Raw genomic sequence first — 16,905 nt, 5'->3', positions numbered from 1 at the left:
GTTGACTGAATCGAATCACACCAAAGTCCACACACCAACACAATATCTACTTGAGTGCCTGGTGGGAACGAGAGCAGAAACAAATTATTTACCCACTTGAGAGTCCATTCAAATGTGAACATGCACGTTGGAAGGCCACTTTGTGCTGCTAGCATTAGGAATGAGGACTAGGAAAGATTTAGCGGAAATGGTGGCAAGAGAATGATTGCTCTTTCTCCCTGCTTCTCACTTTCCTTGTTGCCTCTTGGGTGTAATGGAGGAGCGGTGGTGGGCTAGTTTCTCATTCAGTAATTAGAACTGTTGAGTCTTTCAAACAGCAGAAAGGACTTTGCTAAAGATCTGATATAATGGAACCAAAAATAACTGGGTGTGGACAAAAGGATGTTTGACCCTCTCAGAAAGGCCTTTCACCCCAGGAGTCTACTGGCTTCTGTGTTTGGCTATCATTCTTGGTAGAAGGACTAGGCAGTGAGGCAAGATTCCAGGAGGTAAAGCAAGTTCTGGGGACATTGGACATTTTGGTATGATGGTCAGAGGTTTCTTGTTTTCTCTATTGGCCTTCTCTTGGTACAGACTGAGATCTACAAGTAACCTAGCTTCCATCCAACCCACAGGAAATTCCTGGACTGGAGATCTTTCTGGAATCTGGATAATTTTCTGTGTAGCCACAGGTCCAGCTCAGAAAAGCTTGAGGTGAGATCTTCCATGCCAAGACTAATGCCAGCAAAGCCCCGAGAGAGCCCTGAAGAGGAGTGGCTAAGGAGAAGAGCAACAGTTCTCTGGGCATGGCCGCTCTTAGTGTGAGGGCACTGTGTACTTGCTTCTGCATCGCAGAGAAATCAGCTCGCGGGCCTTCTGTGCATCCCAGAACTTCACAAAGGCCGCTTAAATCGGGAAACAGAGACAAGGGAGAGGGTTAGTTGTTGGTCATCGCTGGGTTTGTGCCGCAGTAGTGCAGTCCCTCACTCACCTGGACTGGGTTACCACTGCCCCTCTCCTTTGGTCTGAATTTTATTCTCCCACTTTTATCTGCTAGTTCTGGGGTGGAATCCAGGGCTTTGTGCACTGTGGCTGAGCTATGCCCCCAACCCACCTCACATTTCAAGACATGAATGTGGGAGGGGGAGGGGGAGAGCGGTCAGTATGTGTTATGTGCATGTTTGAAATTTGACATGAAATATGTACATTTGTCAAGTATAAATGTAAACAACAGAAATACAGTAACTAGAAAAATGAATATGTTAATACCCATGTGGTTATGGAGAATGTAGATGGCAGGTGGCTACAAATAGCCCTGTGTATGTTCTTGATAATACACTTGTGCATGTATTACCTGATACAGGTGACTTACTGATAAACTGCCGTTTTGCATGAAAAGACACATTGCAAAAGAAATGAGCTCCCCCCTTGTTTTTTTTATGTTGTTCTTGAACAATCTAGAGATTGTAGGTCATAAAGATTTGAAATTAAAAACAAAATATATTTCATGACATGCAGCTATCTTTTGACATCTTGGTTTTCCTCTCCAGCTTTTTCCCCTGGGTATTTTGAATGTTGTGCTGTTGAAACAAAATGAAATTTTACATCTTCTGTTTGATGGATGTTTTCTCAGCTAGGCTCACACTATCATATCCTGGCAGCAAGTTACCAGGAGAAATTGCACACAGGGGACCCAGGAAATAGGCAAGCACACCCAGGGATAAGTCCCACTGTAGCATATTAATGAGACTTCTTAATGGGAAAATACCAGACATTGTTCAAATACCATTTCCTTTAAATTTTTTAAGTGCACGTGCTATGTAAATTGTCTTAATAGTAATCTATTTGTTACAAAACTGATGGAAATTTCAAATTTTCCTTCTTGTATATTGTAACACTGTAAAAATAAAGTCGTGCCTACTTTGTCTCGGATGTATGCCATATTGTATAGTCAGAGGCATTCATTTGTGAAGAGAAAAATTAAAATGATGTTATTTCTTGACAGTTCATTCTTCTAAGAATAATAAAAATGATTATAGATAATTCATCCAGACTTTTACACACGCACACATTCTCTCCTTCCCTCTTTTCCTCCCCCCTCTTCCTCCCCCCCCTCTCTCTCTCTCACACACACACACACACACAGAGAGAGAGAGAGAGAGAGAGAGAGAGAGAGAGAGAGAAAGGGTGGTTCAGAATTGTCTGCCAGACTAGATTGAAGCTGTGCCTGCATTTCTAAAACAATTTCTATGAAATATTTGAGCATATATCAGTTTTTATGTTTGCGATAGCAACATTTTTTGGAAAACAAGAAGGTCATGCTACTGCTAAAGCATCTTTCTTTCTTTCTTTCTTTCTTTCTTTCTTTCTTTCTTTCTTTCTTTCTTTCTTTCTTTCTTTCCCCAAGGCCAGGTGTTTATTATGCATTCAATGTATCTGTTGAATCTCCATTATGAAATGCTCACCAATATTAGGAATATTAATTTCACATTAATCTTTAAATTGATTAGTCTCTGCTAGAGCATATTCCAGAGTCAAACATTATTTCTTTTGTTTCAAAACAGAGCATTCAGTAACCTCAGAGATATAGTAAAGTACTTGGAGCCTAGCAAGGTGGTTGCCAGTTATTGGTTATGTGATCTTGGGGACCTTGAATGACACCTTGGTTTCCTTGCCTGTGTTAATTGGGAATCAGATAATTGAATAGCATCACAGATGTCTGGTTCGTAAAGGGGACATTGCATGCAGTTGTCATAGCTGTGCCACGCCGTGTGGATGGACCGGCTGTGCCGAAGATGATGCTTTGGTTATATTTCATGTTTTATTCTTTCTTGATCAATGCCTTTCCCCATCCCTCCCCCTGTTCCTTCGTTTATAATTTCACCTGATGTCCCCTTATTTCTTCAGAAGAGAGCAAGTACCTGTAGTCTACTCTGTTAGGTTTTTGAGGCAGAATCCCTCTGTGCAGTCCAAATAGTTTACACTCACAATCCCCCTCCCTCAGCCTCCTGAGTACTGGGATTATAGCCTTGTGCCACCATCAACAGATCCTGATGTTTTGAGTGAGGGAGTTAAATAGTGCTCTTCTCAGGCTGTTGATATCAGGGGCAAAGGAAGTCAGGGTCTCTATTGTTTCATTTGCACTGTTTATTGGTCAGACCCAACCAGGAAGTTACCTCTGCCTGGAGAAGTGAAATGAAAATTTCTTCTCTGAGGTGTGGTGGATGCTTGGGAAGGAGAGCCTGTTGGCCCTGCTGAGACTTGGCAGGCGACAGTAATGATGTGCCTTGAGGATGTTTGCAGAGGTCAGAGAAGTAGAGAGGCCTGGGTTGGGCCCAGTGGGTCATACAACTAGCAGGTTCATGGTGAATGTTGGGAAAAGAGTTGGAAGGAGAGGGAGAGAGAAGGAAGTCTGGAGAAGAACTAGAAAAACTGGGACAAAGCCAAGGAAACTTCCAGAAGCCAAGAAGACATTTCAGCGTCCCCCATCCCACAAGAGGATTCTTTTAATTGTTCCTGGTTCAAGTTTATTCTTTCTTTCTTTCTTTCTTTCTTTCTTTCTTTCTTTCTTTCTTTCTTTCTTTCTTTCTCTCTCTCTCTTTCCTTCCTTCCTTCCTTCCTTCCTTCCTTCTTTCTTTCTTTCTTTTTTTCTGTTCTTGTTTGTTTGTTTGTTTGTTTTTCAAGACAGGGTTTCTCTGTGTAGCCCTGGCTGCCCTGGAACTTGCTCTGTAGACCAGGCTGGCCTTGAACTCACAGAGTTCCGCCTGCCTCTGTCTCCCAAGTGCTGGGATTAATGGCATGCACCACCACTGCCTGGCACAAATTTCTTCTTTAGAGGTGAAATTATTACTTATTTCCACAGTTACTGATTGCATATTGCATATGGCCCGGCCTGCTTCTTGGCACTGGGGACAAAGAGAATAGAATGTTTAAAGTCACTCTTCTTCCAGGACTTAAGTTGTTGGAAGGAAGTGGATGCATGGAGTAAGCAGATATAACTGGTGGAAGAGATGATGAAGTAGATTGTGAGTGGTGGAAAAATGCTGCCACTGGGTGCCAATGGATAAGACAGAAGCTGTCCTAGGAGGGCCACTGCTGCCACAGATGATATTGGTCACTGTTTCATAGGGGGCCTCCCACTGAATCCTGCAGCCAGGATTACCTAGTGTGCCTGGCTAGTTAGTCTCAGTAAATCCTCCTGTGTTCATATAGTTCTATGTTTTTGTTATTTTGTCTCCCTGCCTCCTCCGGAGCTGAGGACTGATCCCAGGACCTTGCTAGATGAGTGCTCTACTATTGAGCTAAACCCTCAACCCCCAGTTCTATGTTTAAGATAAAGCACACTGCAGGAAGAGGAAAAGGAAGGCAGGAAGGAGGGAGGGAGAGAGGAGGGGGAGAGGGAGGAAAGGAAGGAAGGAAAGAAGGAAGGAAGGAAGGGAGGAAGGAAAGAAGGAAAGAAGGAAAGAAGGGAATGAATGAGACTAACTTGCCTAGCTGTGGTCAAGAAACTTTGGGAGTGCAAAGCCCTATGTAGCTTTTGTGGCAGGAGCTTGGCAGGGAGCGGGCGAGAGCAAGCCAGGCAGCAGCTTTGGAGGAAGCTGGCCACAGGTTTGTTTATGTCTGGGTGTGTTTCTCTTACATAACTAGGCAAATCGGCTACACTTTCCTTTAGCTACCAGGCCTGGCCTTCCAGAAGGCAAGCTGGCTTTCATCAGAAGTCAGCTTGTAGACATCCAGGCTGTTCTATGTTGGTAACCACTCCCTGTCAGATTTGTAGCATCTCTGAGAGAAGCGAGGCCCTTCAGCCTCCTCCTCCCTCCCTTCTTGGTGCCAAAGGGCCCTCTTTCCAGGACAAAAATATCTCCCTTGTTATCTCCTGCCACTAGAGCATCTGGCATAGCTAGGAAGTACTGATGGGAATCTGTGGTTTAGGAGCCCCAGCAGAGCTACCCAGTAGCAAGGATAATAACTGTAGAAGGACCGGGGATCCCCTGAGCAGTTGTTGGTCCTGTAGGATCCTCAGGAAGAAGCTGGCCCCCACCCGCTCTGTCTTGTCATACCCTCTCATCCCTGAGCCGCCCCCGCTGTTCTGGGGACGCAGCATCTCTGACCGATTCCACTTAGCAGTTATAATCCCTCTTCCTTCTTCAAGAATGAAGAAATGTTCATTCTTGAGTCCTGGGAGAGAAATCCTATTGGAAGTGAGATAAAAGCAGCATTTTCCATGGTTTTTATGCAGCACATGCAATGTGTGGTGTGTTCCGGTTGCCTTGGGTTTGGTTGTTGTCTTGTTTTGCTTTTATGAGACTGAGTCTCGTGTAGCCCAGACTGGCCTTAAATGTGTTGTCTAGCCAAGGGTGAATGTGAACTCCTGATCTTCTTGGCTCTACCTCCTAAGTGCTGGGGTTATAGGAGTTGCTGCCACAACAGTCTTGGGTTGTTTTTAAACATGTGCCGTTATAGTTACATGAAATTGTTTGCTTGCTGTTTGTTTTATTTATTGTGTGTGTCCATGGAATGTATAAGTCAGAGAACAACTTTGTGGGCTTGGTTTTTTTCCTGCTTCACATGGGTCCTGGTGGTGGGGACTCACCAGGCTTGTCCTTATACCTCCTGAACCACTTGATTGGCCCAAAGTATTTTTAAAAATCACCACTGCACATAAATATTAAAGGCCAACCCTGGGATCTGGAGAGACTCTGTCACAGTAGGCCATCCTTGGGGTGACAGAGCAATGACAAGGTCTGGGAAAAGCTGTTTGGGAGGTGGCTAGCTTCATGCTGGGTCACACCAGGTCACACCCGCGCTGAGCCACTCACACCTAGCTGCATAGGTAGGTTTCGAGCATCTCCTCTCTGACAGAGTGACAGCAGCATTTCAGGGCAGGAGGTTTATTTGGGTCAAAGTTTCGTGGGAGAGAAGATGTGGCAGAGAGGCTCAGTGTATGTGGATGGGAACTGGTGGCTGTGACTTCTCTCGTGGGGAGAGCCTTCACTGTCTGTCAGTGTCTGCCAGCTGGGCCCCACAGCCTTCTAGAACAGTACCTCAAGGTGGGGACCAAGTCTTCAAGCATATGAGCTTGAAGGGGCCGTTTCACAATCAACCTGTAGCAATTCGTTACTGCTTTTGCAAGTTGCTCTGTGTATCTCTCTCTCTCTCTCTCTCTCTCTCTCTCTCTCTCTCTCTCTTTCTCTCTCTCTCTCTGTGTGTGTGTGTGTGTGTGTGTTCCTGCCCTCGTGGAAGCCGGAGTACAGCCTCAGTATCCTTCCCCGAGTGCTGTTTTTACTTGAGAGAGCTCTCCGATTTGCATGGGACTCCCTAAGTAGTTTGCTTTGGCTGCTTAGTGAGCTCTAGGGATGCGTCCGCCTCCCCAGCACCGGGATTACATGCCTGTGTCGCCGGGCACAGCTTTTTCTTTTTTAATCTTCTACCCCAACCTGGGTTCTGATACTAACGCTTGGGTGGCAAGTGGTTTAGTGACTGAGCTTCCTCAGGCTCTCGCAGTCTTTCCGTCTGCCCGTTGTTAAGGAGAGACTTTTAGCTGGACACATTACATCATTAGTGCTTCTTTGGGATTCTGGAATCTCCATGTATTTAACAGAGAAGACAGGCAGGCTCCTAGCTTGAGTAGATAGCTATACTTGGAATTTACTGTATTGCTTCACTTCTGTAACCTTTAGCTTGTCCATTCCTTTCTATTTTTGTTGGGGGGGGGGGACTGGCTTTCTGTTTATACTGGGGATAAGGTATTTCTTTAAGACAATGTCATTTAAAAAGTATATGGATTTGATGGAAATACTAAAAAATGTGCAACGTAGCTGTTGTGTTGCTGCAGAAAAATGTGAAATTAGGAGAGGAATGGCAACGGTTTGAGATGTTTTGGTCCATTATCACTTGTCGCTACTGTTGTAGAGACTCACAGTCTCTTCTTCGTGAATCTGGGATCGTCTGTATTTGGGAATTGTCTTTTTGGCATGGGGCTTGCACTTTGTGAGTTGTGACTCTTGTAGAAGACCCTGGGGCACCGCAGTCACCTAGACTACTTGTGTCTCTGTGACAAATGTCTGAATGTTGACCTTAAGCGGGGGAAATAAAGACTTTACCTGAGTTTGAGTTAGATTTGGTCACTAAATAGATTTGTGAAACCAATGTATGAAGAAAAAAAAAAAGATTTTCAGAGCTTTGACTAAATTACTGCTAAGGAATCGTTCGTAGTCCTGCCTCTGTAACTCAATCAAATCATTTTCTAAGCCCTAATCAAATTAGTAATTCCGAAAACAAATTAGACTCTAAGCCTCCAAACTCAGCCATCTCGTAGTTTATTCTGTGACACGGGCATGGTCCCCTGACATGACTCGGAGGGCACAGGTTTATAACGGACAAAGTTCGTCCTACCTGTGTGCTGGAAAACAGCAGGAGTTTCTGATCCTGCTCATTGCTGGAGTAAGTGGTCGGCATTCTGCACACAGTGTTGTTGGTCGTTACAAACAAGGCTCTTGGGGACTGGAGACAGGCCTGTTAAAAGTGCTTGCTATTTCAGAGGGTCAGAGTTTGATCCCAGCACCCTCCCCTGCAGGGTAACTACCACCCGTGACTCCCAGGGGATCTGATGTCCTTCGAAGACCTCCTCAGACCTCCACAAGCACTTATATGTGTGTGTGAATACTGTGTGTGTGAATCCATGCCCACAGAAAAAAAATCAAACTGTTGGTAGCAGAGCAATACATTTCATCTAAGTCCCTCAAGTTGGGGCGAGCTTTTACTTGATTCTGTATCTTTCCAATTAAATCTATTCATTGCTTGTTGTCTTCTTAGGTCAATCCAGTTATGAATGAAGTCTTAATAGGGCAGCCCCCAGAAAAGAGGTGCATGGCCTCTAAGTGTGAAGGCAGAAATGCCAGGTGTTTCATGTCTGTATAAGCAAAGCACCGTAAAACAGCCCTGCTGGATTAATCACATGCCCCGAGGCCATGTTGTATTATTTGTGATGGCTTTCAAACATTCTCCAGAGTGACAAATGAGCATTGGAAGTGTGTTGCTGCGTCATGGATGTATAACTCATGGAGCTTCTTCTGTGGAATCAGAATGAGTGTGTATAGCCATTGGTCATAAAGGTCATACTTGTGAGGTGCCTGTGGGCTTCGTGTGTATCACGTTGCTAGCTAGTGAAGCACACTAATGAAATAATCAATTATGGTTATAAGAAAATATTTTCTTCTATTTTGTATATTTTCTTAAGAAACTAAATAAAACCCAGTTTTGGGGTTCTTGGAAATGAGATCAAGATTTGTGATCTGAAGCCAGGGCCATTTGGTTTATTCGATTCATATGTCTTTGTATCTTTTATGTCCTCCAGAACTTTCTGTGGAAAAATAGAATTTTAAAATATAGACCAGTAGTCATGAGTAATAATTCACAATCTGATTTTACCTATGACAGAGCTAAGCCAGACAGTGGGATACAAGCCAATTCTAATGGCCTTGGGACAGTATTGTCTCCTTGTTTTGTTTCTAAGACAGGGTCTTATTATGTATCCCTGGCTGGTCTAAAACTTGCTATGTAGACCGGGCTGGTCTCAAATTCACAGAGACCCGCCTTTGTCTGCCACCCTGCTGGGTGTGAAGGTGTGCGTCACTGCACCCAATCCATTTCTCTCCATTTTGTATCTATTCAAGAAAACTTGCTAGGTAGCTCTGCTTGTAGAGCTATACCATAAATCTACCCTATTAAAGTCACTTACAGATACAATACTATGGCTCATTTTATTATCTTGTACTTCATCCTGATCATAATTAAAGACCTTAATAATGACAGCAAGCATTAATGCCAGCCACACATCATGTTAATGGAGCACTTACTGTCAGCTGCTGTAGGCAGCCAGGCTCGTTTCACTGCACACAGAGGCAAGAGTGGGGCTGCTCTGCCTTCACAGATGGGAGGACTCCACGGAGGTGTCTGGAGATTGAATAAACAGACCGGGCACAGGGAGCCAGGCCTCTGGCTTGCACAGGCTTTTATTGCCTTCAACTCTGCACTCCCTGCAAACACAGTAGCATCTCAACTGTCCAGGACCCCATTCTGAGCAGCATTTGCTATCTGAAAGCAAAGCTGAGACCAAAGAAGAGACCACGGAAGCAAAAGCCATTTCAAAATTCAAAACGAAGGAAAGAGCCCCCTGTGAGGGCTTGTGGGTGATCCAGAGCCCCCACTGCTGGGCTTCGTGCTGTCTTTGGATCGTTAGTAACTCAGTCTAACCCCATCACATACTTGAGAAGCGTGGTGCTAACAATTATTTCATGTTATTAGTAAAGGAGATGGAGTGAAGGTTAATGTGTGAGAATTTAAAGGTCTCCCATGAAGGGGGAGTCTGTGCTTGCAGTGGGCTAATATTTATCTGTCTAGAACTATTCAAGTTTCAGATAACAGAAAAGATCTCGGTATAGAAGAGACAGTACTTGCACTATAGCTCTTAAGGTGTCAAGATAGAAAATGCCATGTTAAAATGCATTTTTTTTGTTTTGTTTTTTGACTAACAAGGCAAGACTTGGTTGTAAGAGAAATTGCTCACACTTGGTCATTTCCTAATCCTGTTCATTTCTTCTAGATCACTCCTTTGATGGTTTCAAAAAGTCCAAGCATGCCCCAACGTCCCATGCTGCGGGCCAGCTCTCTGACGTGCTGAATGGGGGTGATGAAGTCTATGCTAACTGCATGGTGATTGATCAGGTAAGGCATGCTGAAGTGACCAGGGGAATAGGAACCACTTTCCAAAGAGAGAGAGAGAGAGAGAGAGAGAGAGAGAGAGAGAGAGAGAGAGAGAGATAGCAAGTTTTTCTTGTGATCATTTGAGAATTGTAGCTTAAGCCTCACCCTAATCTTTAACTGGGATTCTTCCTTGGTGTACAGAATACCTTACTCCACCAAGAAGCACTAGAAGGGAAGGGTCTTGAGTATAGCCAGGAGGAACGAGAAAGCTCTTAGGTGCAGACGGACAGCAAGTGGCAGTGAGGGGCCAGTATCATTCATCTAGCTTTTCAATAAGTGCTGTGTCTGTGGCAAATTATGTGTTCAAATCTAGCAGGCAGAAGTGAGGAGGTAGATACCCGATCCCAGCGCATCTGTTGTGATCGTCTTTCATCCTTATAACATGCGAGCCGGTGTGTGTTGAGATGGTAGAACTTTGATGTGTTGAGAGTACAGTGTCTGGACCGCTTAGAATTTCCCCACTCCTCGCCCATTTTAGAGACTTGTGGGCTTGAGCTCAGGGCAGAGCTGAGATGCATCAGCTCTCTCAGATTTGGTTTGGTTCTGCGACTCAGTCACCTCAAAGCTTTTTGGTATTTGCAAATTTAAATATTCTTATAAAAGTGAATGTTTTTTCACATCCTAATTTGGCAGAATTTGATGCAGTTTTCTTGGATAATTTTGATAATATGAGATTGCTGCCTTTACCTGCTACCTTGAAAAGTAATCTCCTTATAGACATGCCATACTCACGTACACGTATGCACACATACACATGCATTCACACGTGCACACACACACTAAATGGACATTAAGGTGTTTTCCCATTTTCTTGTCTAGCAGATCTCTGCTTCGGCCTGTAGTTGAGTGCTCCACTCCTCTGCTTTGGTGTCATGAAGCAGGGTTGCAATAAATGCATACTATAAATTGCAGAGGGCTGGGGTGGAACCCAAAATGATGGAGAAACCAATAAATCAGAGTACGGCGTGAGTCCTTCAGGTTCAGGATGATCAGCCTGTGTGTCTTATAAGCGGGTATTTACATGTCAGGTTTATTATATTTGTGATGACGTTTAAGATTTATTTTCTAGCCCTTTGGGGGGATAGTTGACAAAGATGATATGTGCTGAAGTCTACAAGGTGATGTGTTGAGAGGCATGTGACTTGTGAAGTGCAAATGATGGTTCTATGCTGTGGGAGCAGAAACGGTTCTTAAGGAGCCTGGTTGGATTTCCCCGATATACCCAGAACGGGGTTTCTGGATTGTGTGGTGGTTGTGTTTTGAATTTTATTTTGTTTTTTTGAAGACTCTCTGTTGTTTTCAATGATGAGTGTGCTAATTTACATCTTCCATCAACAGCATGCCAGGACTTCCTTCTCTAGCTCCTTGCTAACTCTTTCCTGCTGCCTTCCGGTGACAGAAAGCTGTAACGTGACAGACACTTTGCTGTGGGTTTGGTTTGCACTGGTGTCAGCGGACATCTTTTCATGCGCACGGTGCCCATTAGGAAGTCTTCTTTGGGGAAATGTCTGTTTAGGTCCTTTGCTCATTTAAAAATGAATCGTTCGCTCTCTCTCTTTCTCTCTCTCTCTCTCTCTCTCTCTCTCTCTCTCTCTCTCTCATGTGTGTGTGTGTATTATATGTGTGCACAAACCACAGTGTCAATGTGGAGGTCAGAGGACACCAGTTCTTTCTCCCTGCGAACATAAGGCTATCTTTGCATTTCTCTCTGTCTTTTCAAAATCCTTTCAACAGTGTTTTATAGTTTTCAGCATACAGGTATTTCTTATCTTAATGATATTTTCTTGCATTATCTCCATAATTTCAGTGGACTTTTCAAGTCTTTATTCCATCTTGTTCTAAGCCTCACTGGACAGATTATTGATCCTACTTTGATTTTCCCCGACTATTGTGGATGTTTCAGCTTTATGTGGGGAAATTGTTATTATAATATTCAAAAATGCATTAAAATTGAAAAAAAGGTGAACTTAGGTTATAATTTTCATTTATGACTGCTTTAGATGAGAGAAATGCTGCTTTAATAAGATGAAACAAACAAGAAAAAAGAGAACGCAGACAGCCCAATTCAGTAAGCATAGTATAGGATCGCTGAATTTGTACAGTTAAGACAAACTTGGCTAGCCTGGCTGGCTGGCCAGCACGCTACAGGCGTCCTTCATCGTTTTCTGCTGTTGGAGTCACAGATACACACCACCATGCCTGGCTTTTCTATGGGGTCCCCCAATACCAACTGAGGTATTCCCCTAGCCCTTCCCGTTACTCGTAGCATCCCATTTGCTGCCTGGAGCATTTGTATTGGTTTTTGTCGTAGTAGATTATTAAGATGATGGTTGATGATCCAGGACCCTAACAATCCCACTCCCTCTGCCTTTCCCTCCTCCTTTATCCCTTCACTCTTTGGCACTAGGAATGGAATCCAGGGCTTTGCATTTGCTAGGCTGCTCTCACCACGGAGCTCCTTCTGCAGCCTCCAGTCCCCTCTACAGGGGTGTGGCTCTCTTCCTTTTCACTGCCTGTTCCTGGGAAATGATGCCTTTGGGCAGCCAGCCCTAATTCACAATCACATGTAAGCCCGTGTCTCAGAGCAAGTGTTCCGATCAGCCAGAGCTCTTTTCCTTGAGCGCAGCGGGGACTGCTGTCTATGATAGGTTTCAGGTCCCCCCCCCCCCCCCCGACTTCCTTCTCTTTCTCCGCTGTTCCTTCCCAGGCCTTTCCCACTTTCTGATGAGTGCTCTGCTATGGATACAGTGTTGCTTGTTGACTTTCATGCTTATTTTATTTGCAGGTAATTTGAGGTTTAAGCATTAAAAAAATCTTCTAGTTATACAATGTGCTTTATGTAGTTTGAGTCATTAGTGATGTTATTAGGGAACCTCAGACGTCTGTACCCATGTGACAATTCTTATGAAGCATGTGTTGAATACAGAGTGTACTCTTTGGTGTTCTCTCAGGTGTTTAACAACATATGCCCCTCGTTTTGAGGTAGTGGGTCATAAAGTGTTAAAAGGACAGCCAGGTTCTGCTTAGTTCACAGGCTTATGGGTAAGTGGTAGAGGATCACGGAATAGACCACACGAACACAAACCCAGCGTGAAGGAATTTGATTACATAAAGCACAAATTAGAAGAAAAAGATAAATATGGTGGAGATTTTTTTTTTTTTAAAACTCTGGGGGTTTTGTTGATTTTAATCAAACCGCTTCTTCCTGCTATTGTTTGGCACAATGTTCTCTTTCAATGTCCAGGTTGGTGATTTGGACATCAGCTATATCAACATAGAGGGACTCTCGGCCCATACAAGCCCCGAATCCATGAGGTCCACTCTGGGGCCTCAGGCTTGCAGACACATCCCTCCTCCTGACTCCAGTCCCTGTGGGCATCCACTCGGTGAGGACAGTGAGGGGCCGGCGAGCACTGCAGCCCTGCAGCCCTGCATGTCACCGGCCAGCTCCTGCACTTCTCAGTTGAACCTTCCTTTTGGTCTTCATGAATTTGAGAAGGAGCAGGGTCATCTCAAGAAAAGAAGGTAAGATGTTTCTCTCTGGAGGAAAACTGCGGGGAACGGGGAAAAGGTTTCTTTTTAAAGATTGTCCTTATTGCTATCTTTCTCTATATCAAAATGCTATCCCCCTTTTATTTCCTGTATATGTTCATTTGAAAGTAAGGCAGTTAAGAAAGCCAACAAAAGCTGGGTAGTGGTGGCGCATGCCTTTAATCCCAGCACTCAGGAGGCAGAGGCAGACGGATCTCTGTGAGTTTGAGGCCAGCCTGGTCTACAAGAACTAGTTCCAGGACAGGCAGCAAAGCTACAGAGAAACCCTGTCTCGAAAAACAAACAAACAAACAAAAACCCCAAAACCAAAAAACAAATAAACAAACAAAAAAGAAAGCCAACAATAATGCAGGAAAGGAAAACCACAATTCTGAGTAGTAGTATATTGGTAGAAATTGAAAAGTCTGACATTGCCAAGATTGTGACGTGAACTCACTGGTGGCTGAGGGAAGAGCATCGTGTAACAAGTTTGGAAAACGATTTGCATCGTCTTGTCGCTACTATTGACCAGCAGACCAACATATCAGAATTTGTAGCAGAAGGAAATAGCTCAGCTGGGAACTAGACGTGTAGCTATACCTTGTCTTAAACTGTATAAATGGAATGCTGTACAGGTCAAGAAAATGAATTAAATACAAGTGTGTATATATGGTGTGCATCTCAAAGACATGAAGTTGAAAAAAGGAAGCTACAAACAGATTTAATTTTCACAGAATGCAAAATAAGACAAACTATTGCATATGCACATAAGCTATAAAGAGAAAGAAGAGAATGGGGAGGGAAAAATCCCTAATTTCAGGACAGTTGCGGGAAAGCAGAAGGAGAGTGGGCTAGAGCGGGCTAGAAGGACTTTGCCTGGACTTGTCTTTCAAGCTGGGTAGGCTCATAAAGGCTGTATTTTCTTCTGGTACACATGAAATACCATTTTTTAAAAAGTGCGATTGTACATGTCATGGTGACATATATTTGTGTGTGTTCATGCTCTCTGTGTCCATTTCCTTTAGGAAATAAGCCAGTTTCCACTTTCCTTATGGGTTAATCTACTTTTCTCTCATGTCTTAACCCTGTGAGTCTGTGTTTAATTTCACAGGTGACGTTAGAGATCAGTAAACTTATCATATACACGTGTGTATGTAAATGTTTATCTACAAATGTACATGCATGTAGACGAACAGATGCTCAGAAGAGCTATAGTTGACCAAGCAGAGACGAGGAGGGAACCAGTGTCAGTGGACACCATCCACTGGGTGTATGTCTATGTGGATCTACAGACTGGGTTTCTTATAGTGCCAGGTATTGATATTGAAGGCTATTTTGGCCGTAAGTCCTAAAATCCTCACTTCGGGTTTGTGTTTTATCTTATGGTTTTGTGGATGCTGGAGAGAGGTTATTATTATTATTATTATTATTATTATTATCATTATTATTATTATTATTATTATTTGCATTGTAGGATCTTTGGGGCTTTGAACCTCTGCACTGGGGTAAGAAACTGTCAGTGTAGCCAGACTCCATACTGTGTGTGATTTGATACATTCTGGCAGAATCTTTTGGGTCTGTTAAGTGCCCTTCAGGTCTCAAGAAGTGGGTTGCTTAAAGAGCCATTTGAGAAATATAAGGCAGAAAAAGTACAAATGGTTATTCTGCTCTCTTTATGAAAATATTCCCAGAACTTCAAATTGATGTCTTCATGTTCTGTTGTGGAAACTTTTCTTGCTACAGATAGTTTCCTTTTTATAATAACAGAAAAACTAAGCAAGCACTCAGGAGGCAGAAGTAGGAAGATGGCAAGTTCAAGGTCAGCTTGGGCTACGCAGCACTATATAAACATATCTGCACACCTACCCACTTGCATACACACACACACACACACACACACACACACACACACACACACACATGGTTGTTATTGGGAGGAACAGAAGCTGTTCTCCCCCAAACACGCTTTACCAGCACTCTTCCAGTCTTGAGAAATGAGAATAGTGCAGGGATAGAAGGGGGGCTGGTGGCTGCAGATATTTGGTTTTAGCCTTGAGATGACTCCCGTCAGTGAATGCTGTCATGGAGTGAACAGCCCGAGAGACAATAAACCGTAGTGAAATTTAGTAAGAGAACAATTTCGTGAGAGACCAGGAACTTCTAACAAAAGAGGAATTTGCGGGCACAGAGTCAAAACTGTGGATGATATAGGGACAAGGCTAACCCAAACAAATCTTACATTTCCTGAGGGTCAGAGCAATATTAAATGGGGCAGCACACGCTAATCCCGATGCTGCAGCTCTCTGCCCACTCCGTATCTATTATGTTACTGTAGGATTTTCCTGACTTCGCAGGACAGAAGATGCTCCCAGAATCCATTCTAAATCCTACCTCAGTGCACAAAGGATGTGACGATTTGTAGAGAAGATGACTGCGAAGAAGGAAAGCACTCACAGCCACACTGACCCTTTTGGGAAGTGTGGGTTTACCATGACATACAAACCAGTCTGCCGTCTTAGCAGGAGAGGAATGGGTATCTTTGACTAACTGTCTTAGTCACAGTTGACCTACTTTCCCGAAGGAGACAATAACAAGTTGTGATTAACATTTGTCCCGTGACAGATAACGTGCAGTTTAGTTATTCCTATTCTCAGTTCTTTCTCAGCTATAGTCAAGGTATTGGGAACGAGTCAGGGTAGGAAACTTATCTAATTATAAGCATGGAGTAAGAACTCTGTCTGAGAGTCACAGTTTATGAAATCAATATTCCACTATTATATGACCCATGTTTTTTTAAAAAAGTCAAAAGAGACAATTTAAATTTTCATCTTCCATTGTTTGTAGTTCCAACAAGATGGTTTCCCAGTGCTGTGTTGGATGAAAACCTCATCCTCTAGCACTGAAACAGTCAAGGAAAATAATAAAAAAAATTCCCATGTGATAATGCATCCATGACCACCTATGGCCACCCATGGCCTTGATGCTTGATGCAATGGTTTAAAATGTAAATGCTATGGGGGACTGAACCTTGAAAGTGTGCAGTCACATTCTGTCCTTTGATGCTGTGGTTATGAACGTTAAATAGGAGGAAAGAAGTTGTAGTCAGGCAGAAGGAATCTTTGCTTCCATCTGAGACAAAATCCTTAGTAGGAAGTCTCTGAAAGTGACCATCTCACGTTGACGTGCTTGAGGCTTGACACGCAGTTTATCTCTGACCCTTGTCTTGACTCCGAAGGTGAGACCTTCACGGCACTCCCCTCTTGTACTCACCGCTGCCCGTCTGACTTTCCAACCGAAGGGATGGTAACTGTGTCTTTCCTGTGTCATTGCCCGGAGGCTGCTGTGCAAACAGCCCTGTGGATCAGCATCACTGGCACGTTTAGTATGTGAAGGGTGGCTATACAGGACTGGTAATGGTGCTTACAAAACATAAATAGTGAAGTTGTCACTATCACACCCACTTCTGTAAAGTCATTGAAATGGAGTGTCGGGCTGTTTTAGGCCTCCAACCAGTTCCCAAATCATGACACATCGATTTCTTATTCGTTTTGAATGCTCGACCTTAGCTCTTTGCTGGCTAGCTCTTTTAACTTAGCCTGTTTCTGTTCATCTGCCGTTGCCTTGGGGTGT

General features: G+C 43.7%; 1 protein-coding gene across 5 annotated transcripts in view; it reads left to right on the top strand.

The window, feature by feature from the left end:
• Arhgef28 (Rho guanine nucleotide exchange factor 28) overlaps positions 1–16,905 on the top strand; it is a 291,631-nt gene that overhangs the window by 184,783 nt on the left and 89,943 nt on the right. For all 5 annotated transcript variants that reach the window (XM_087896810.1, XM_087896812.1, XM_087896811.1 and 2 more), the window contains 2 exons: positions 9,584–9,705; positions 12,989–13,269. In XM_087896810.1, the coding sequence (XP_087752936.1) occupies positions 9,584–9,705; positions 12,989–13,269 (403 nt within the window). The remainder of the gene's footprint in view (positions 1–9,583; positions 9,706–12,988; positions 13,270–16,905) is intronic.

The sequence above is a fragment of the Myodes glareolus genome, chromosome 15, assembly GCF_982192425.1.
Source record: "Myodes glareolus chromosome 15, mMyoGla1.1, whole genome shotgun sequence".
Classification (NCBI taxonomy): Eukaryota; Metazoa; Chordata; class Mammalia; order Rodentia; family Cricetidae; genus Myodes; species Myodes glareolus.
Note: the sequence above shows the minus strand (reverse complement) of the source record. Positions and strands in the feature narration are given on the sequence as shown.